This window comes from Seriola aureovittata, chromosome 2, assembly GCF_021018895.1.
Source record: "Seriola aureovittata isolate HTS-2021-v1 ecotype China chromosome 2, ASM2101889v1, whole genome shotgun sequence".
NCBI lineage: Eukaryota > Metazoa > Chordata > Actinopteri > Carangiformes > Carangidae > Seriola > Seriola aureovittata.
In genome coordinates, this window is record NC_079365.1 from 13,799,168 (window position 1) to 13,819,785 (window position 20,618).

At 45.2% G+C, this 20,618-nt stretch overlaps 2 protein-coding genes across 3 annotated transcripts in view; one reads left to right on the forward strand and one right to left on the reverse strand.

Moving 5' to 3' along the window:
• Positions 1 to 20,618, forward strand: part of LOC130183050 (low-density lipoprotein receptor-related protein 1-like) — a 90,520-nt gene that overhangs the window by 59,474 nt on the left and 10,428 nt on the right. For both annotated transcript variants that reach the window (XM_056398368.1, XM_056398374.1), the window contains exons 25-63: positions 103 to 307; positions 462 to 626; positions 741 to 985; positions 1,164 to 1,295; positions 2,197 to 2,424; positions 3,462 to 3,636; positions 5,539 to 5,633; positions 5,737 to 5,886; positions 6,071 to 6,211; positions 6,441 to 6,566; positions 6,705 to 6,836; positions 7,016 to 7,150; positions 7,495 to 7,624; positions 7,757 to 7,883; positions 7,970 to 8,121; positions 8,275 to 8,399; positions 8,601 to 8,975; positions 13,174 to 13,363; positions 13,461 to 13,665; positions 13,868 to 14,060; positions 15,014 to 15,139; positions 15,439 to 15,567; positions 15,656 to 15,775; positions 15,887 to 16,000; positions 16,097 to 16,246; positions 16,527 to 16,649; positions 16,760 to 16,876; positions 17,126 to 17,254; positions 17,403 to 17,525; positions 17,640 to 17,780; positions 18,122 to 18,309; positions 18,417 to 18,600; positions 18,682 to 18,767; positions 18,880 to 18,999; positions 19,214 to 19,401; positions 19,638 to 19,843; positions 19,937 to 20,125; positions 20,237 to 20,385; positions 20,480 to 20,573. In XM_056398368.1, the coding sequence (XP_056254343.1) occupies positions 103 to 307; positions 462 to 626; positions 741 to 985; positions 1,164 to 1,295; positions 2,197 to 2,424; positions 3,462 to 3,636; positions 5,539 to 5,633; positions 5,737 to 5,886; positions 6,071 to 6,211; positions 6,441 to 6,566; positions 6,705 to 6,836; positions 7,016 to 7,150; positions 7,495 to 7,624; positions 7,757 to 7,883; positions 7,970 to 8,121; positions 8,275 to 8,399; positions 8,601 to 8,975; positions 13,174 to 13,363; positions 13,461 to 13,665; positions 13,868 to 14,060; positions 15,014 to 15,139; positions 15,439 to 15,567; positions 15,656 to 15,775; positions 15,887 to 16,000; positions 16,097 to 16,246; positions 16,527 to 16,649; positions 16,760 to 16,876; positions 17,126 to 17,254; positions 17,403 to 17,525; positions 17,640 to 17,780; positions 18,122 to 18,309; positions 18,417 to 18,600; positions 18,682 to 18,767; positions 18,880 to 18,999; positions 19,214 to 19,401; positions 19,638 to 19,843; positions 19,937 to 20,125; positions 20,237 to 20,385; positions 20,480 to 20,573 (6,102 nt within the window). The remainder of the gene's footprint in view (positions 1 to 102; positions 308 to 461; positions 627 to 740; positions 986 to 1,163; positions 1,296 to 2,196; positions 2,425 to 3,461; positions 3,637 to 5,538; positions 5,634 to 5,736; positions 5,887 to 6,070; positions 6,212 to 6,440; positions 6,567 to 6,704; positions 6,837 to 7,015; positions 7,151 to 7,494; positions 7,625 to 7,756; positions 7,884 to 7,969; positions 8,122 to 8,274; positions 8,400 to 8,600; positions 8,976 to 13,173; positions 13,364 to 13,460; positions 13,666 to 13,867; positions 14,061 to 15,013; positions 15,140 to 15,438; positions 15,568 to 15,655; positions 15,776 to 15,886; positions 16,001 to 16,096; positions 16,247 to 16,526; positions 16,650 to 16,759; positions 16,877 to 17,125; positions 17,255 to 17,402; positions 17,526 to 17,639; positions 17,781 to 18,121; positions 18,310 to 18,416; positions 18,601 to 18,681; positions 18,768 to 18,879; positions 19,000 to 19,213; positions 19,402 to 19,637; positions 19,844 to 19,936; positions 20,126 to 20,236; positions 20,386 to 20,479; positions 20,574 to 20,618) is intronic.
• On the reverse strand, positions 9,558 to 11,658 carry LOC130183066 (delta-type opioid receptor). The gene has a single exon (XM_056398404.1). It carries the CDS (start codon positions 10,957 to 10,959, stop codon positions 9,916 to 9,918), a length of 1,044 nt encoding a protein of 347 aa, XP_056254379.1. The 5' UTR covers positions 10,960 to 11,658; the 3' UTR covers positions 9,558 to 9,915.

The following is a 20,618-nucleotide window of genomic DNA, read 5'->3' on the forward strand; positions in this document are numbered from 1 at the left end:
TAGCAGTTGGATGATACAAAATATAAACACAAAAGAAAGATAGATAATTGGATAGACAAAACAAGAAGTTTGACCATCTCTCCTGTCTTTCCGTCCTCGTAGCTTTAACCAGCTTTGATGTCGTAATCCAGTATGGGCTGGCTACCCCTGAGGGTCTGGCAGTGGACTGGATAGCAGGAAACATTTACTGGGTGGAAAGCAACCTGGATCAGATAGAGGTTGCCAAATTGGACGGCACAATGAGGACCACACTGCTGGCTGGGGAGGTGGAGCACCCTCGAGCTATTGCCCTTGACCCCCGGGACGGGTAACGACCGCTCTGCTTCCTCTATCTCCTGCTCATATCAAACAAAGCTACTTTACAGCGATAAATGTTTTGGTACAGTAATTGTGAGGCTGGCACACTGATCATCTACCATTGCACCTTATTGTTTGAATGACTGTGTGGCATGGCGCTGCAGGATCCTCTTCTGGACAGACTGGGATGCCAGCTTGCCGCGGATTGAGGCTGCATCCATGAGCGGAGAAGGCAGGAAGACCATCCATAAGGAGACCGGCAATGGAGGCTGGCCGAATGGACTCACTGTGGATTATCTAGAGCGCCGCATCCTCTGGATCGATGCCAGGTCATACGGAGGGCACAGACATGAACACACTCACACCAACCTCTTTGTTTGAAGCGTGCACTGTATCTTTTAGCTATCCCCAGAAATGTAACTGAAAATTTTGTTTGTTCACAGATCTGATGCCATTTATTCAGCCAAGTATGACGGCTCTGGGCTTATCGAGGTTCTGAGGGGACATGAGTATCTGTCGCATCCCTTTGCCGTCACCATGTACGGCGGAGAGGTTTACTGGACAGACTGGAGGACCAACACCCTGGCCAAGGCAAACAAGTGGACCGGGAGCAATGTCACTGTAGTACAGAGAACCAACACACAACCTTTTGACCTCCAAGTCTACCATCCATCCAGACAGCCACAAGGTAAGAGACACACAGATGCAACTGCAGTTTGAAATATTGGTACAGAAAAACTTGAAACAACCAGTTTGTTTGTTTGTTTGTTTGTTTGTTTTTACAGCTGCTATGTTCATTAGATATCCATTATAAACACAGATAAGTACACACTTTGAATAATTTTTTCATACTCACGTCTCCCCAGCTCCTAACCCATGTGCGGCTAAAGATGGCAAGGAGCCCTGCTCACATCTATGCCTCATCAACTACAATCAGACGTTCTCCTGTGCCTGTCCTCACCTAATGAAGCTGGGCCCTGACAAACGCACTTGCTATGGTAAGCATGAAACTCCCTCACTTGTAAGTCGCTTTGGATAAAAGCGTCTGCCAAAAGATTAAATTTATGTAATGTATGTAAATGGAAGCATGAGCACACACTGTACATAGATGCAGCTTGTATAGAAAACATACTCTTTGATTCCCCTCTTAGCTGCTTGTCTTGGCAAAACTCTAGTTGAATACCACAGTGTAATCCCTGTCCTTACAGACTTGTTTATTTCCATTTGTGTGTATGTGTGTGTGAAAGAGAGAGGGAGGATTAAACAATCTCGACTTTTTTTCACTTTGAGGTGCTATTGCTGTGACAGCTTTGGCGCGCATTGAGGTGTCTGTCCGTGCACAGTGGGCCTGTTTATTCGGTGTGTGAGTTTAGTATTCAGGGCGGCACTTTCTATTATCTTCAGGGGTAATGGAATGGAGAGCCCCATTCTGTCTGATGCAGGCATCAGCCACAAGCCTCCACAACCACCACCTAGTCTGGCCTGGCCAATACAGCCTGACACTGTCATTACTCTCCCTCTCTCCTTCTCTGTTTCCCTCTCTTCCTGTCTATCATTTAAGCTGTACGCAGTTAAATGACTGTTGAGACCAATGCAGTTGTAATATATCTGCAAAGACTGAATTCACTCTCGCTGTCACAGCTGTGCTGTTGAGTTAGCCAGCCAGACACAATCGTCAGAGTCAAAGATGCAATTGGATTAACTGTTTGTTCAAGTGGCAGGAATAATGTGCAGATGCACCCATCCGTGCTGCAGCCACCAATCCACAACTTGGGCATTAGTGTGCACTCATGTGTTTTACTTTTGACTTGAAGCTGCATTCCTGATTACTCCCACTGAATGCTGAAGCTTTGGAGATTTACTGAAGGATGCATGTCAACATCTCTCTCCCCTCTGCAGAGTCTCGTCAGTTCCTGCTGTACGCCCGTCAGATTGAGATCAGAGGAGTGGACATCGACAACCCATACTACAACTATATTATCTCCTTCACTGTGCCGGACATCGACAATGTGACTGTGGTGGACTATGACGCTCTGGAGCACCGTATTTACTGGTCAGACGTCCGCACTCAGACCATCAAGAGAGCTTTCATCAATGGCACTGGAGTTGAGACTGTGGTCTCTGCTGGTACGGAGAAGCAGAATACACACCATACTTCAGGCTCATTGTTTTTGGATTTTACAGATTTTTTCTCTTTGAAAAAAGGCAGATTTTATACATAATTTATGTTACTATTCCTCTAAAAGACACTGTGTATTGCAGTACAGTAAACAACCTTGTCTTGTAATGAGGCCAAATTGGAGTTGATTTGTGCTGGTTATACCTCAGAGAAATTTATACAAAAAAATAATTGGGTGATTTATCCATTTATCAATTTTCAGATTTCCATTTTCAGTGTTGACTTTCACTCAAGTTTTGCACTTAAATTCAAAACTAACCATGATGAATTACCTGATTTATTTGGACATGATCCTAACTATACTGTATTGTGGTACAAAATTTTTGTATTTTTTTCTTGTGGCAAAGAAATGGGTGCTATAATTGACTGTTTGCTAAACCCCTTCTCCGAACAGCAATTATCCAATCAGAGCTCTGCAACTGTAAGTAGGCACTTGTCAATGCGAGCTACTGTGCATGCAAAGAATTTAGTGGGTGGTGCCTTATTTCCTGGGGCTGTAGCCTCTGTCTTTTACCATATCAAATGCTTATTTAAGACCTTTTTTGAGTTGTTCTCGATTTCAAACTCCTGGACCCAAAAAATCACCTGAGAATGAAGTTTTCAATCAAATTATGAGGTTAATGTTAATTAGTTACATCAGTTCAGCTGATTAAATGAATGGCAGTAAACTAGAAATGAGCTTTTGTCTGCTGCTGTGTGAAATCAAAGAACGATTGTTTCACAAATTACCTTGAATTTGGAATATTAAATCTGCCACAGTTATCGTTGTAAACTAATGCGCTACATTAACACAAGGGGGAGGGGCTTAGCAAAGGGTCAATTTGAATGTCTTTTGTTGCAGTTCTTGCCCGTTTCTCTCTGATTTCAGGATTAGAAAATGATGAAAATGGCATTTCTGAATTTTTTGTTTTTGGTTGTTATATAACATGACTGTAGAAAAGGCTGATTAATGGCTCTGTGTGTATTTTGTTTATCTTTTTTTCAGATCTGCCCAACGCCCACGGTCTAGCAGTGGACTGGGTGTCCAGAAACCTGTTCTGGACCAGCTATGATGCCAATAAGAAACAGATTAATGTTGCCAGATTGGACGGCTCATTCAAAAATGCTGTTATCCAGGGCCTGGACAAACCACACTGCCTGGTGCTGCATCCAATACTAGGGTTGGTCGTATGCACAGACACACACGCACAGACTTGCGCAGTTTTCAAAAATTGCTCTCAGACACTGTCCTAATTTCACCTTTAACCTACGATACATAAACACAGAGGTGCACACACGCAATCTTACACACTTAGGCTATGTCTGGTTGTCAGCCCGCCCTTCTGTTTGCAGTCAGTGATGACAGGCAGAGTAGTTTGGTATAAATGGTCGCTGACCTCTGACTGTTTCTTCTCTCAGGAAGTCGTTCCAGTTTTTCTCCCCTCGTGTCATCGTTCTCTCGTGTCCCTCTCTTTCTCTCTCCTGCTCCACTTCTATTTTGAAAGACAGCTCCTGTGCTCACAGTGACTCTCCATGAATTATTTAGAGCCAGTGTCTCTGTCGCTTTCTGTCGCTATTTCTGTTTTAGTGTTTATCTTCCTGCCTTGTTCAGCAAATGTCCATTTTTTTTCCCCTTCAGTTGTCCCTCTCGAAACCTCTTCCCCTTCAGCTCCCCAACCTGGCCTCGGCCCCACCTCTTACCGGCACAGCAGAGACACACCATCTTTATTTATATATCTAGTTTTGTCCTACAGGAATATATGTGCTTTTGAGTATTTGAGGTGGATGAAGAAGGATATTTTCTTAAGAAATGTCCCTGCCTTTTTGTGTACTCCTTCCTCTGTTTAAAAGACTTAGCCTACTTAAGCGGAGGAATGTTTCCGATCTGAGCATTGTTGGCATGGGGGAAAATGAGAAGCAGATGCGAGATCCATATGCTTGGGCTGTCCTCTCACTGCCCAGAATATGTTCAGGAGTGGGTGGGGGTAAAGACAGTCGGGGAGGGAGAAACTCCAATGTGTGTATATGTGCTAAAACACGACAATGTGGGAGTTTAAATGCTTCAGGAACTTTATTTAAAGGCATGTTAACAAACAAATGAAGGGTGTGGTGGATGTGGTAGGATTTAACAGGAAGTGGGTGATGAGGGCAGACGATAGATACCCTTTAAACACAGACTGCACCCATTCGAGACACGGTGACACACCATCATATTTTCCTGTATTCTCTGCGTGTGTGTGTGTCTGTGTGTGTGTGTGTGTGTGTGTGTGTGTGTGTGTTCAGTGACCAGTTTGAATAGAAAGGAAGTTGAAGGCAAGTGTTTATGTGAGTGTGTGCGTGGTGTGGGAGAGTCTGTGATGGGACGATGAGTCAGAGAGGACACTTTTCAGCTGCTGAACTGAATGTTCTGAGATAGATTTTCAGTGGATCCCTACCAGCTGCTTCACACACCTTCACCAGCCTCTGTTTGACTCGGTTAGGTCGTAAATTGTAAAAGACATTTTGCATTTTTCAAAAATATTCGTATGAAGGTCATATACTGTATGGTATGTTTTACAGACCAGTTGCTCCACAGACTCTAAAGTATTTTGTTGTAACTGTTACTATCGCTATTGTTTTACCCAACGAGGTAGTTTCATTGAAATCAAGATCATTTGCTCGAGTGAAAAAAACATACAAAGTACATCCACATAACCAGCAAACAGACCATGGCCTCAGGTAAACAAAACTATCCAGCATTCACAAAGAGTCATAAGAAGCATTACATAATAAAGCTTCCAAGGCTGAGGAAAGAATCTAGCTCCTGAGCTGCATGCAGTTCTTTCCATGCGACGGAAAGTTCAGTACAACAAATTGATTTCCTGAGATCATGAGATTATTTTACCTTTTTGTCAATAAGAAAGCCCTTACAATTTTGCCATACTTTGAGCAATGAGCTTTGGGTTGTGGAGCCTGTGAGTGCTATTAGGCGGCCTTATTGACTAAGTTTGCTCAGCAAGGAAAATTGCGGCATGCTGCAATAAATCTCTCTTGCTCGTGTGTACTGTGATTTTGCTGATTCTCTCTCTGCCTGTCTCCTTCAGGAAACTGTACTGGACAGATGGGGACAACATCAGCATGGCCAACACAGACGGCAGCAACCGCAGTGTGCTCTTTACCAACCAGAAAGGCCCAGTCGGTGAGTGACGTGCTGTGCTTGCCTCCGCGTGACTGCATGAGAGACAGCACTCCCTAGTGACGGGGCAGGTGGTTACACATCAGTGCTTTCTTTCGTTTTCCAGGTTTGTCCATTGACTTTGACACAGAGCAGCTGTACTGGATCAGCTCAGGAAACAGCACCGTCAACCGCTGCAAACTGGACGGCTCTGCGCTGGAGGTGCTCGAGGGGGTCAAGGGCAAGCTGACCAAGGCTACTGCTCTGGCCATCATGGGTATGTCTCCAGAAAATGTTCATTTCAGCCAGTGATGTATAGTAGATGAAGGTAGAGAGAATCAAGCCACGTAGGATAACTCGACCGTGTTGCAGATTTATGTATGCGTCATTAAATCTTGCTCCAAGTTAAAGTCCCAGTCCTTCCAGTGTTAGACCATCCTGTTGTGTGTGGTATCCTTCAGGAGACAAGCTGTGGTGGGCCGACCAAGGAACTGACCAGATAGGAACCTGTGACAAGAAGGACGGGGGCAACTGGAAAGTCCTGAGGAACAGCACATCCCCCATGATGCACATGAAAATCTACAATGAAACTGTCCAGAAAGGTGCAGAGCTGGCTGCCACATGCCAGCTTTTTCTGAGCTTGTAGAGCATTTGTTTTAGTTAAATTACTTGGCGAAAAGAAGGGAAGGAAATCTGTCCTTGTCTCATTGAAGGTCTGTTTTGCTTGCTGGATGTAGCCTGTTTATCTACGCTAAAGCACATCTGTTTATGTCTCTGTAACTCCTCTTTGATTTGTTTTGTGTATTTGTTCCTGTGCTTTTCTGTTCCCAGGCACCAATCTCTGCAGTAATAACAATGGAGACTGTTCCCAGCTGTGTCTCCCCACCTCCCCGACCACCAGAGCTTGCATGTGCACAGCAGGATACAGCCTGCGCAGAGGGCAGCAGTCTTGTGAGGGTATGACATAGTCGTACACGTACTGTATCTTGATTGAAGCCAAATTTGGGTTGAAGAAACTGATGAAAGTGATAAATTGTGTGATGCAGAACAAACTATTCAAAGTCTAACACTGGGGATTTTATTTGTTTGCTGTAGGTGTTGGCTCTTTCCTGCTGTACTCTGTGCATGAGGGCATTCGTGGTATTCCTTTGGACCCATCAGACAAGTCTGATGCCCTTGTACCAGTTTCGGGCACATCCCTAGCTGTGGGCATAGATTTCCATGCTGGTAAGATTTTTTCTAACATGTTGGGGTTTTTTTTTGTTTTTTTTTTACTCAAATAAGAAAGAAAGTCACAGGCATTAAGTTATTTTGTTGCTTTGATGTAGCTGAAATAATTCACTACTGCATTAAGTATGTGTTACGTAAGTTCTGTTCAGTCCGACTCTTAATGTGTGTTTTCCCAGACAATGACACTATTTACTGGGTGGATATGGGCCTGAGCACCATCAGCAGGGCCAAGAGAGACCAGACCTGGAGAGAGGATGTGGTCACTAATGGCATCGGCAGAGTGGAAGGCATCGCTGTCGACTGGATAGCAGGTGAGAGACACCCCAGACATATTACAAAAACGCCATTGTCTATGCTCACAGTTACGGGATTCAAACAGTATCAAGTAAACATGCTGGTAAACTGTGTTTCACATTGGCTCTCAGTGGCTCTACCACCCTTGCTCAGACTGTCTCTGTCTGTTACCATGCAACAGAACAGGAAAAGGAGATCATTTGAAAGCAAGGAGAAATGATTGCAGTAGGAGAGATAACAAGGCCACTTAATCCCAGGTGTCAAAAGAAAAAAAAAAAAAAAGACGTCAGTCAGGGCCCAATTCTGCATCAACAAACATGCAGCACATGCTCATCACTTCCTCCGCCTTTATCCCTCACAGGAAACATCTACTGGACAGACCAAGGTTTTGATGTGATTGAGGTAGCCAGATTGAATGGCTCCTTCCGCTATGTGGTGATCTCCCAGGGCCTGGACAAGCCTCGTGCCATCACTGTCCACCCTGAGAAAGGGTGAGAGGAAACGACACTGGGTGTAGCTCCAGTTACTGTCTGCAGCTGTCTTTAGCGTCTGCTTCTGTAATTTCTCTCCTTATTGATTACCGAGGAAGTTATCTCTGTGTTCTGCTGTGTTTATGTTTGCAGCTACCTGTTCTGGACAGAGTGGGGCCAGTATCCCCGTATCGAACGGTCTCGTTTGGATGGCTCTCAGAGGGCTGTCCTTGTCAATGTCAGCATCAGCTGGCCCAATGGAATCTCCATCGACTATGAGGTAAAGTATAACAGAACGTTCTAGAATTCACATCACTGTGTCACAATGCAGAGGGTGAACAAACAGTACTGTGTGTGTGCATGCAGGATGGTCTCCTCTATTGGTGTGACGCAAGGACGGACAAGATTGAGCGCATCAACCTTGAAACTGGAGAAAACAGGGAGGTGGTGCTGGCCAACAACAACATGGACATGTTCTCTGTGTCGGTGTTTGAGAGCTACATTTACTGGAGTGACAGGTGAGATTTACTCCTCCTACTCAGTCTAACTTGTCCTCACTTTTGGAATATCTGTGATATTTTCCTTCTATCATTTGTAATATTTCTAATATTCCTCCGTAAATGTCTGCAAGCATCAGCCTCTGTTTGATGCTGTTTCTGTCTTCTTTGAAGGACACATGCTAACGGCTCCATAAAGAGAGGCAGCAAGGACAATGCCACAGACTCTGTGTCTCTGAGGACTGGCATTGGGGTGCAACTCAAAGACATCAAGGTTTTCAACAGGGCCAGGCAGCAAGGTAAGCACTGGGGTGTTTGTTAAATATGTAAACCGTCATAAATCTGCTTCACATGCAAGAATTTAGCATTTTACAAGGGATTTGTATTTTGTGGAATAAATGGTAAATTAAGAACTTCTTAAATGTGTGTTTCCCCGCATTTAGGGATCTGAGAAAAGTGTATTTAATAATAACATCATGGATTTTTATCTCTGTTTACAGGAACAAACGTGTGCAAAGACAAAAATGGCGGCTGTCAGCAGCTCTGTCTTTACCGTGGCAACGGGCAGCGCACATGCGCTTGTGCACATGGCATGCTGGCTGAAGATGGCCGCAGCTGCCGTGACTATGATGGCTACCTGCTCTACTCAGAGCGCACTATACTAAAGAGTGTCCACCTGTCGGATGAAAACAACCTGAATGCACCAATAAAACCATTTGAAGACCCGGAGCACATGAAGAATGTCATTGCACTCACTTTTGATTATAGAGGAGGTGGAGGAAAGGGAGCTAACCGCATCTTCTTCAGTGACATCCACTTTGGCAACATCCAGCAGATCAGTGATGATGGATCTGACCGCAAGACTGTAGTAGAGAGTGAGTATTTCCACATCTTAAGCTTGTGTGAACCTTTTCTATTAACTTACCCTTGTTCCTCAACAATCAACCAAACACCCAGCTTTATTCACAGTTTACCTCCAGTGTATTCTCATGAACACGATATCTCAGTAACGCCTTGCGGGACATCTCTTCAAATTTGGCACAAACATTCACTTGGACTTGAGGATGAACTGATTAGATTTTTGTGGTCAAAGTTCAAAGTCAAGGACACCTCATGAAACACATTTTTCATAAATCACCAATTCATACGCTAATTATGACACAATTTAACGCAAATGTCAAATAGGATAAAATGATGAAGTGATGACATTTTATATCTAAATGGTCAATGGTCAACTTCACTGTGACATCATAATGTTCTGCAAATTATTCAGTGCTGTAACCGTGACCATATTTCCTGCAAATTGGCTGGTTGGCGGAGACATACAAGCATGAGGCGGTAATTCTTGTTTATCTGTGCTTTAGGAACAGAGTGTATATAAACACAAACAGGCCCAGAGGCAGATGCAGTAGACATTCATTCACCTTATCTCAGCACAACAAATCACAGGTGCACTGTTAATGTTTTACCAAAGTGCCTTGACTTTAATCGGTTTTTACAAGGAACGCATGATTCAACATTGTTTGTCCCACTGTCCCTGTAGAGCAGCTCCTCCCAAGGCAAGCAGTTTGATCTTGTACTATATCCAGGCTAACAGAGGGAAAGATGTTGCAAGTGCTGTTGTTTTTCCTTGTTAAGTAGACTTTCCTTGTGAGGGTATTTTATTCCGTCCATTTTATTCACATGAGTAATTCAGCAAGGCAACTCAGCTTGCACTTTTTTAAGTTATAAATCCCAGCGGTCAGGTTTTGCTTGTTTGTGTGTTTGTGTGACAGGTGTTCAGTTATATCAAGGTAGCTGCTGATAGTAATACTGTCAGGCAGCAGCCATATCCACAGCCCTACCTTCTCTTTGCCTCCCCTTTTTAAACAGCCTTAGTAAGTCTTGTCTGAACTTTTGGGACATGAGCACGTAGAGGATGGGGTTCACCACTGTAGAGGAAGTCGCCATGAAGCGTGCAAACACACTGAAGGGGCCGTAACGGGGTGAGGTGCCAGTGGCCCCTGAAATTTCTTCCGCCAGTAAATTCAGCGTCAGGCCATAGGACGGCAGCCAACATAGGGTAAAAGCCAGCACCAGCATGGCTGAGGTCTGGGTCACTTTGCTCTGGTAGCGCTCTACTTGGGGGGCCCTGCCGGCCTGCTGACTCCCCCACAGGAACAGGTAGATCTTGCCATAGGCCACAGCAATGGTGATCAGTGGAAGTAAGAAGGCCACAAAAAAGTGAAATAATCCATAGATCAGCTGGTCTTTGTGGAACCGGAAAGCAAAGCATGTGTGTCTATCAGGGGCTTGTCGGGGGGTTCCCACACAGCGAAAAACCAGCTGGGGGACAGCCAGGCAGCAGGCTGGCACCCAGAGGAGTGCAGCAGCTATAGACACCCGGCGAGGGGAGAGGAGACCGTACGCTCTGGTAGGCTGCACCACAGTCAGATAGCGAGACACAGCCAGCGCAGCCAGTGTGAAGACGCTGGCCGACGAGCAGGCCGATCCCAAGAAGCCAACCAGACGACACATGAAGTCCTCAAACGGCCACTCCTGCATGGCTATGGCAACAGTGTGGAAGGGAAGCGTGGAGAGCAAAAGCAGGTCGGCAGCGCTCAGAGCCAGCAGGAGGATGTCTGTCCCGGTGCCTGTCATGGAGCTGTGAGGGGAATGTCCAGCACCTCTCCTCCGCCTCCCACACAGGATCACCATCACCATTGTGTGCCCGACGACCCCCAGCACCAGAATCAGTGTATCTAATATTGGGACTAGGACCTGCTCCACCTTGCCCAGCCCAGTGTCACTGCCGTTCCCCGGCAGATCCTCTGAACCTGTACAGTTCCACAGCAGCATCGCGTCTTCAGTTATGGACATGTCTTTCACTCATACCGTGACTGTAGGAACACAGTTGGCTTTTGGTTGGGTCAATATGCTCAAGCCAGTCATAAAACTACTGATAATACAGGTGGGAATGATTACTCACTGTGGGATGACAGCAGTGTACTCAGACATGACGACACACAGATTTCCAGTCATTTAACATCTACGTGTCGACGATTAAAATGAACCAATAAGAACTAAACATGATTGTTAAATACATACAGCGTACACACATTACATACGTTCATGTTGCTGCTGACAGTGTGAAAATGATATACCTCTCAGAAACTGTCCTTTAAAACACAACCAGCAAACGACCCATTCCCATGTGCTGTATGTGACTCAAGCCGTTTTAACAATCCTCGAAATCTGCTCCACCTTTGATTGGGGGGTGAGAGAGGGAACAAAATAACATCAGACACCTCCACTGAAGTAAAGTCAGTACTGATTTCTTAGTTGCTCGAGTCCCTTCATCCCTCTCCACAGACTCCTGTTAAGAGCATCCGAGTGTTCAGAGCTAAATGCTGTAGACTGTGTGATTTCCTGTCACCTCCTGGCAGGCGGCTACTCCACACGACACCTTAATCAGGACCCCTTGCTCAGCGGCCCACAATCAGCCTTCCTCATGCCTCCGAGGAAGGGATCTACTTAGACACACAATGGTGGTGAATAACTCAACAGCAAGAGAGGATGAAACCGAGTAAACGGCAGGTGAACTCTGGACTGATTATCACAGAGCAGGACTGACAGAGATGGGCTGGCCTGCTTTCTGTGGGAGGGCCAAATGAGGCCAAACATATTTTTTTCTTTTTTTTTTCCCAGGGTCCATTGTTTCTGTTCATTTTCTGAAAGGAGCTGTGTATTTTCTAGAAGCGCTGTGTCTGCAGACACACACGGTTTGGAGAACATATGCAGATATGGTATATACACAGTGAGAGACAGAGTGAAGGAGTGTTTGTCTTCAGAAATCAGGGTAATTATTGACTGCCCGCCTGATAGCAAACACTGACCTGCTATCGCGTCTACGGCAGATAACTGCAATAAAAAACTCAATGCCACTATAACCAGCTGAGCTCAACAGCTATAAATTCAGCATATCTGTATTATTGTAAACAACAAGCGAAAATGTACAGAACCCCAGATAGGCTTAGGTCAACGACAATGTGAAGATAAACAGATGTGAAAAGCAGGAATTTGAGTCGAGAGCGCTGCTGGCCAGAGATTTACAATTCATTAACAGCACTGAAGAAAGAAGAAATAGCGGCGGATGGATTTCTCTGGCGCTCGCTATCGATTTTTAGGACATTGATTTATGATTGCGAGAAGCAGAGAGGAGTTGCTTTTGTGTTGCGTGCCCCCGCTAGGCTTTCCAGTCGCTTCTCTTCATTCAGAATCTCAGAGCACGCACCGGACAAATGGTGATTCATGTCCGAGGCATTTCACTGTAGGTGTAGTGTTAAGTGTCCCACCTGGTGGTGAATCTTGCTGATCCTCTGGACGGAGTGAGGTCATCTCCAGCCCCGGAAAAGGCTGCTGTGATCATTAGACCCTCACTGTTCCATTGCAGTAACAGTAACAATAAGGCAGCTATTACCAATTATTTGTCATGGGAGTGAACTGATGCATAGTTGTTTTTAAATTGACTGTGTGCATGTATTGTTTCTCAGCAACAGAACAGCTGCTCTTTATCTGCCACCACAGAACTTTGTGTTCCTCCATCTTGGCTGCCCTCTCGTCTGTCCTCTGGCCTCTGTGCAGGCGAGGAGTGCACAACCTCTTACTCATTTCACGGCTATGGAGCAGAAAAATGACTTTTTACTTCTCATCTGTTGATGAGGTAGTGCAATGGAAAGTAATACGCTAGCCAGTAACTGTTTTTGTGACCTTTTTAGTGAGCTATTTGTTGGATAAAAGCCTCGAATCACACGGTGTTCTTGGTCATTAATACCAAGCTGTCATGTCCATAGCCCTGACTCTGTGCTGCCACATAGCAGTTTGCCAGCACTGAGCTACTGCCAGACAGTCCACACTTGGCCTTTTAACACAGCACTGGGATTGACGTGCTTCTTTTCCTTCCCCTCTTTTATCTTCTGTCTTTTCCCTCATTCTGGTTTAATGTCTCCCTGTTCTTTTTCTTTACCCACTGTTCTCTGTATTTATCTTCGTGTTTCTTTCCCCTCTTCTCTCTCCTGCTCTGTTCTTTTTCAGATGTGGGCTCAGTGGAGGGTTTGGCGTACCACAGGGGCTGGGATATGCTGTATTGGACCAGCTATACAACCTCAACCATCACCCGCCACACTGTGGATCAGAGCCGCTGGGGGGCCGTTGACCGACACACGGTGGTCACCATGTCGGGGGATGATCACCCAAGAGCCTTTGTCCTTGACGAGTGTCAGAGGTTAGAACTAAGTCGGTTATTCACATCCAATACTGCTCGCATGTTGTGCCAAAACTTTACACCTATTTACATCACTGATTATATATCTCTCCTGCAGCCTCATGTTCTGGACCAACTGGAACGAGCAGTCTCCCAGCATCATGCGTGCCACACTGACTGGTGCCAATGTCCTTGTGATCATTGGCACGGACATCCGAACCCCTAACGGCCTGGCCATAGACCACCGTGCTGAAAAATTGTATTTCTCTGACGCCACGCTGGACAAGATAGAGCGCTGCGAGTATGATGGCAGCCGGCGCTATGTGAGTGACACAAACACTTAACATGCAGACAGACACAGCGTACATCATGAAGCATTAAGGAAAATATTTGCACTACAGTATAATTGTATCACGGGATTGCCTAATAACAGCACCTCAGTGTGTTTATCCTTTCGAGTTTGTTCCAAGGCTGGAATTTCCTGAATGTATGAGGTCATGGCTGCGTTTGTGCTTCCCCCTGCAGGTGGTACTGAAGAATGAGCCGGTCCATCCGTTTGGCCTGGCTGTGTACGGTGACTACATCTTCTGGACTGACTGGGTGAGGAGGGCTGTGCTTCGCGCTGACAAATACACAGGAGGAGACATGAAGGTGCTGCGTGCCGACATCCCTCAGCAGCCGATGGGTATCGTTGCGGTGGCCAACGACACCAACAGCTGTGAGTTGTTTTTACACAGAGAGACGGATCCAAATGTTTGTGTAGAACTGTGTGATTGTGTATGTATGTATGTGATTTGGTAAATTTTATTTGTGTAATGCAATATCAACAGCTCTTTTTATATTTACATGTTGAGCAGTCATTTGTGAGGTAGAACCAGTAGAACTTGGGGTGTTATGAAATTTCATTACTGTATACAATAGCTTATCATTCCATCCTTGGTGATAACATCAACATACGTAGGCCATTACAAGTCAAACTAGTTCAATAAAAGGTTTTAACACAGGCTGTTTTAGAGCAAGTATTTAAACACTCACTGGCACAACACACGTGAACTAAGATGTTTTTTCTGCCCCAACAGAGCAGTTAATGGGATGATAAAACTAATCTGGGAGTGACGCTGCACCAGATGAATTGCAGACACCTCCATTCATGAGCTCTATATTACCACAGGCACACACCCTCTAAATTGCTCTTCACTTTTCTCCATACGTCTTCACCTCTCTCTCCAACTCATCTTGTTCTACATCTCCCATTGTCTGTATACTTTTAAATCAATGCAGCCCTGTTTTTCTTTTCCCTTCCATATCGTCAGCCATCTTTTCCCTCAATTTGCCTCATTCAGTAAACTCTCTCGTGCTCCAATACCCACAGCGACCATACAAGCAGAGAGCCTGCGGTAAATAGCTGCAAATCCCATTTAGATTGAGTCACATTGAATTACGCATTCAGCGGAGAGCGGAGGCAAGGCCACATCAGGCAGGCGTGTTTGTCTGCTGATGGGGATGTGTGTGTAGGGGGAATGTGTTTGCTTGTGTGTCAGGAGGCTGGATGTAGGGTCAGAAATTCTCATTCACTCAAGTGTGTGTGTGTGTGTGTGTGTGTGTGTGTGTGTGTGTGTGTGTGTGTGTGTGTGTGTGCGTGCACGTGCAACTTTCCTCATGTCTGCATAGGTGAGTTCTCTCTGTGCCGTGTTGACAATGGAGGATGTCAGGATCTGTGTCTGCTGACCTCAGAAGGAAGGGTCAACTGCAGTTGCCGTGGTGACAGGAAACTTTTGGAAGACAACACCTGCATAGGTAATGCAAGCAAGGGATTCATAAAAACAAATCTTAGGCTTAAAATTCTCATCATACAAAGATAAAAAATTCATCTTTTACACACTGTTTTATTCATTTTTTTTATCTGCTTATTTTACTGTGCAGAAGCTCTTTTACATGCAGACCACAATGTAATAAAATAACAAGCAAAGACTGAGATCAGGACTTGAATGGATTTGAATGAGCACTGAAAATGTTTCCATGCAGCATGCCTCTCTCATGCAACTCTTAAGTGCATTAAGTGCATCTAAGTGCATTTTTCTGTCCTTGTCTCGCAGCCATAAACACTACATGTAACAGCATTGATGAGTTTGAGTGCGGGAATGGAGACTGTGTTAACTACACCCTGACTTGTGATGGCATGGCCCACTGCAAGGACAAGTCTGACGAGAAACAGTCCTACTGTGGTGAGTGGAAGGTTTTTCTCTCACAGTTTCAGCCGTACTATTGCTGTTGACATTTTTAAGTTGAGTCCATATCGTATCCTGTTCTCAGCCAACCGTGTGTGTAAGAAGGGCTACAGACGGTGTGTGAATGGCCGCTGTGTCGGGCATAGCTCCTGGTGCAACGGGCAGGACGACTGTGGAGACAATTCTGATGAACTCTTCTGTAACAGTGAGTCGAGTAAACAATTCTCTTTTTTTTTTCCGCCTGACGTCATTTTGACTTTTTTTTTTTTAAATTGCGTTCTACCTAAACACTGCGTCTCATTTTCCTGTGTGTCAGCCACACTGTGCTCGGCCGATCAGTTCCAGTGCAGAGACGGAGGCTGCATCTCCAACTCCAGCAAGTGCAACCAGAAAGTGGACTGTGAGGATGCCAGTGACGAGATGAACTGCAGTGAGTTCAGCAAAAATTAGGAAAAAACCTATAATAAGAAAGGCCAACACTGTCTCTCAGGCTGTGGTAAAAAGTAGTTCTGCTCTCTCTGTTCAGCTGCCACGGACTGTTCCAGTTACTTCCATCTGGGAGTGAAGGGAATGACATTTCAGAAGTGTGAGTTCACCACACTCTGCTATGCCCCTTCATGGCAATGCGATGGTGCTAATGACTGTGGAGACTTCTCTGATGAAAGAAATTGCCCAGGTATTTTAAGAGCCTCTGAAATACACATATTTTCTCACAGCTGAATGTACACACAGTATTCCAGGAACAAGTGAAATCATTTTTTCACAGATGGATTAGAGCAAGAAGTCCAATTTGGATTACTCTAAATGGAATAGAAACAAAAACAATGAACGTTTTCATCCGTTAAATTGTGGTTCGGGAGCAAATTCTCCGCAAAGTAAATTATTTTTCTCTCCATGCTGGCTTACCTCCCTGATGTTTTCTTGTTTAACTTACCACTTGTCTGTCACCGTGCCAGGGAGCGGGAAAACAAAGTGTCCGACGCCCTTCTTTGCCTGTCCTAGTGGACGTTGTATCCCTATGAGCTGGACTTGTGACAAGGAGAATGACTGCGAGAACGGTGCAGACGAGGCTCACTGCGGTATGTTTAGATACTGTACCAGAGCCTAAACAATCTGAAACGCTACAGACCATTACTTTGTTTTGGCAATCTGTGTTTTGCACTTTAAACATTTCTTTCTGGTCCTCCAGATAAGTTTTGCTCAGCCTCCCAGTTTGAGTGTGGGAACCACCGCTGCATTCCCAACCGCTGGGTGTGTGACGGAGCCGACGACTGTGGTGACAGCAGTGATGAGGACAGCAAGTGCAGTGAGTGTTGGGAACGAAACCGTAGTGAATACCGATACAAGAAGCAGACATAGTGCTAACAAGTCTAGAACCGCAACTCTTTTGACAGCAGTAGGTTCTGTGAGAATATTATTAACAATAACATAACAGTTCCCGTTCTGCCTCCGAAATAAAGATATAGTCATTGATCATCGATGGTTAAACATTATATTTACAAATAGGGCAATAAAAGGCATTAAAATCACCTTCAATAACCTCTTTCCATCACAGAGACCAAAACCTGCAGTCCTGAGGCGTTCCAGTGTCCTGGATCACATATGTGTATCCCTCAACGCTGGAAGTGTGACGGGGACAAAGACTGCCCTGATGGAGCTGACGAGAGTGTCAAAGCTGGCTGTGGTGAGTGCAGGCAGGGGCAAGAAGTGTTCAAAATAATACATAAAATATTTATAAAATAGATACATGAAATAAATAAACCCATGCAGCACCTGGTGGACCATGAAACCTGTTTATCGCACTTACTCATCAAATATTTTTTATGTCTCAGTGTTCAACAACACATGCAGCAGCAATGAGTTCATGTGCCAGAACCGACAGTGTATCCCCAAGCACTTTGTGTGTGACCATGACAACGACTGCAGCGATGGCTCCGATGAGTCCCAGGAGTGTGGTGAGTGGAACCATGACCTCTTATTCCTCATGGGGCGATTTAAAAAGCTCCTCCTCACTTTTAACAACAGCGAGCCTAACTGTCCTTCACCCCGCTGCTGTTTTCTCGCCGCAGAATATCCAACATGTGGAACCAATGAGTTCCGCTGTGCCAACGGACGCTGCCTCATCCAGAGTTCATGGGAGTGCGATGGAGACTTCGACTGCCACGACCACTCAGACGAAGCACCTAAGAACCCACGTTGCACTGACTCAGGTTAAATTCACACTGCCGCTCCAGAGACACTTTTTTTTTATGTGCTTATCTTACTAATTCACATGGACCAAAGTAGCCAGATGTCTAATTTTCATCTATAGCCTTGGAGCATGTTGATGCAGCCAAAACAAAGGACACTGTTATAGCACTAACAGCACAGAAAGCACAAGTCGCATCCAGTATAATTAAATGTGTTAATGAACATAAAAGTGAATATGACATTAATATTTGTTATTATCTTTTTGGCAAATGAGAAGCGCTCTCAACAGCTGTGACTAAAAGCTGGTTGACTTTTTCCTCTTCATTTGTTTCCCACTTCATTCCTTTCTGTAATGGAACAGAGAAGAAATGCAACGACACTGCATATGCCTGCAATAATGGAAACTGTGTCGATGAGGCATTGCTCTGTGACCATAAGGACGACTGTGGTGATGGCTCTGATGAGCTGAACTGCTTTATTAATGAGTGCTTGAACAGCAAACTGAGCGGCTGCTCTCAGCTCTGTGAAGACCTGAAAATAGGCTTTAAGGTAAGTGAACACTGTGAAATTCTGACTTTGAGTTCTCTAGTCATGAGCGTGTAATATAAACAGCGTTCATTGTTGCTTTACCTGCTCTGTACTGTGCCTCCTCACAGTGTAGATGCCACCCTGGCTTCCGTCTGAAGGATGATGGGAAGACTTGTGTCGACATAGATGAGTGCACAACCACCTATCCCTGCACGCAGCGTTGCATCAACACACACGGCAGCTTCCACTGTCTGTGTGTGGAAGGTTTCAGCCTTAGTCCTGAAAACCCCACAATATGCAAATCCACCTCAGGTAAGAAACATGACAGATTAATAACATTCAGCCAAGTGTTTAAGGCAAATCCACTCACATATGATGTTTCCCTCCCTGCAGATGAAGAACCCTTCCTGATCTTTGCTAACCGCTATTACCTGAGGAAGCTCAACTTGGATGGATCCAATTACACACTGCTCAAACAGGTGAGGCCTGCAGATACAGTATGTTCTTTTGAAGTGCCGGGAAAGTCTTGCAAACCCTCCTGCAGGAGTTTATCGCTGGCCCCAGACTGACGCAGCTCCTGTGCTTTGACAGGGCTTGAACAATGCTGTAGCTCTGGACTTTGACTACCGCCAGCAGATGATTTATTGGACAGATGTGACCACCCAGGGCAGCATGATCCGACGCATGCACATCAACGGCAGCGATGTTCAGGTCGGTGTAGCACCATCTTGTTTAAGGAAGACAGGGGGCAGTGCTTATAATACCCGCCTGGCTTTCCTTCTCATAAATTATTATGATATATGATATGTTATATATGTTCCTTATTTGTACACATGTATGGGAACTAAAAACCCTGGAAAAAAAATAAAATCCTTCACTGTGAAGCACAGATTCAGTAAGTATATACTGCTTTCTCATTTGTTAGGTCCTTCATCGCACATCACTCAGCAACCCAGATGGTCTGGCAGTCGACTGGGTGGGAGGAAACCTGTACTGGTGTGATAAGGGACGGGACACTATCGAGGTGTCAAAGCTGAATGGAGCGTACCGGACAGTTCTGGTCAACAGCGGCCTGAGGGAGCCACGTGCTGTGGCTGTGGACGTACGCTATGGGTAAGAGTGACACGACACAACTTCAGAAGATCTGGGTTGACTGAAAGTTAGAAAGTTGAACTGCCTACTTCATTGTCAGTTACGTACAGAAAATGTGTGTTAGACTGACTTTTAAATTCTGCACCTCAATGATTTTGTAATTTGTTTGAAACCTCGAGACCTCTGGAGCCCAGTGGATGTTAAATTCTGATGTGTTGGGACCAATAACCGTAACTAATACAGCACATCCCTGACAGGTATTTATACTGGTCAGATTGGGGTGACAGCCCCCACATAGGGAGGATCGGGATGGATGGCACCAACAGGAGTGTCATCGTGGAGGATAAGATCACATGGCCCAATGGTCTCACGCTGGACTTTGTTAATGACCGTATCTACTGGGCTGATGCTCGGGAGGATTACATTGCATTTGCCAGCCTGGATGGAACCAGCAGACACACAGGTGACACACACATACAGACAAAGAGGAGTGTGTTTGTAGACTTATCCAGTTGTAGCTACCAACTTATTTGTTTTTGTACCTGTGCCCCTGCAGTTCTGACTCAGGATATCCCCCACATCTTTGCCATGACATTGTTTGAGGAGTACATCTACTGGACAGACTGGGAGACAAAGTCCATCAACAGAGCTCATAAGACTCTGGGAATCAACAAGACCATGCTGATCAGCACCTTACACAGGCCGATGGATATCCACATTTACCACCCGTACCGCCAGCCTGAAGGTAAAAACAAGACACCCGTCATTCATTACCACATGTAAATATTCATCTGTGTCCTGGTCCCTGTCTGATCTGCCCTTAATTCTACCTATGCACATTTCCCTTGTTATTTAGTGGCTGACCACCCATGCCAACTCAACAATGGAGGCTGCAGTAACCTGTGTTTGCTCTCACCTGGAGGGGGCTACAAGTGCGCTTGCCCCACTAACTTTTACCTAGCAGCTGATGGCAAACAGTGCTTGTCCAACTGCACTGCAAGTCAGGTGTGCTATCTCGAAGTTATCATTCCCGACATTAACCTGTATTGACACGTTATTAATCTGAAAAAATAAATCATTCTCTCTTCTGTCCCTCCAGTTTGTTTGCAAAAATGACAAGTGCATTCCATTTTGGTGGAAGTGTGATACTGAAGATGACTGTGGGGACCGCTCGGACGAGCCTGCAGACTGCCGTGAGTGATGAGCGCGCACTGGATAGTCATTTCCTGTTGATTCAA

Coding starts and splice junctions, on each gene's coding strand:
- LOC130183066 (XM_056398404.1), bottom strand. CDS start 10,959: ATGTCCATAACTGAAGACGCGATGCTGCTGTGGAACTGTACAGGTTCA.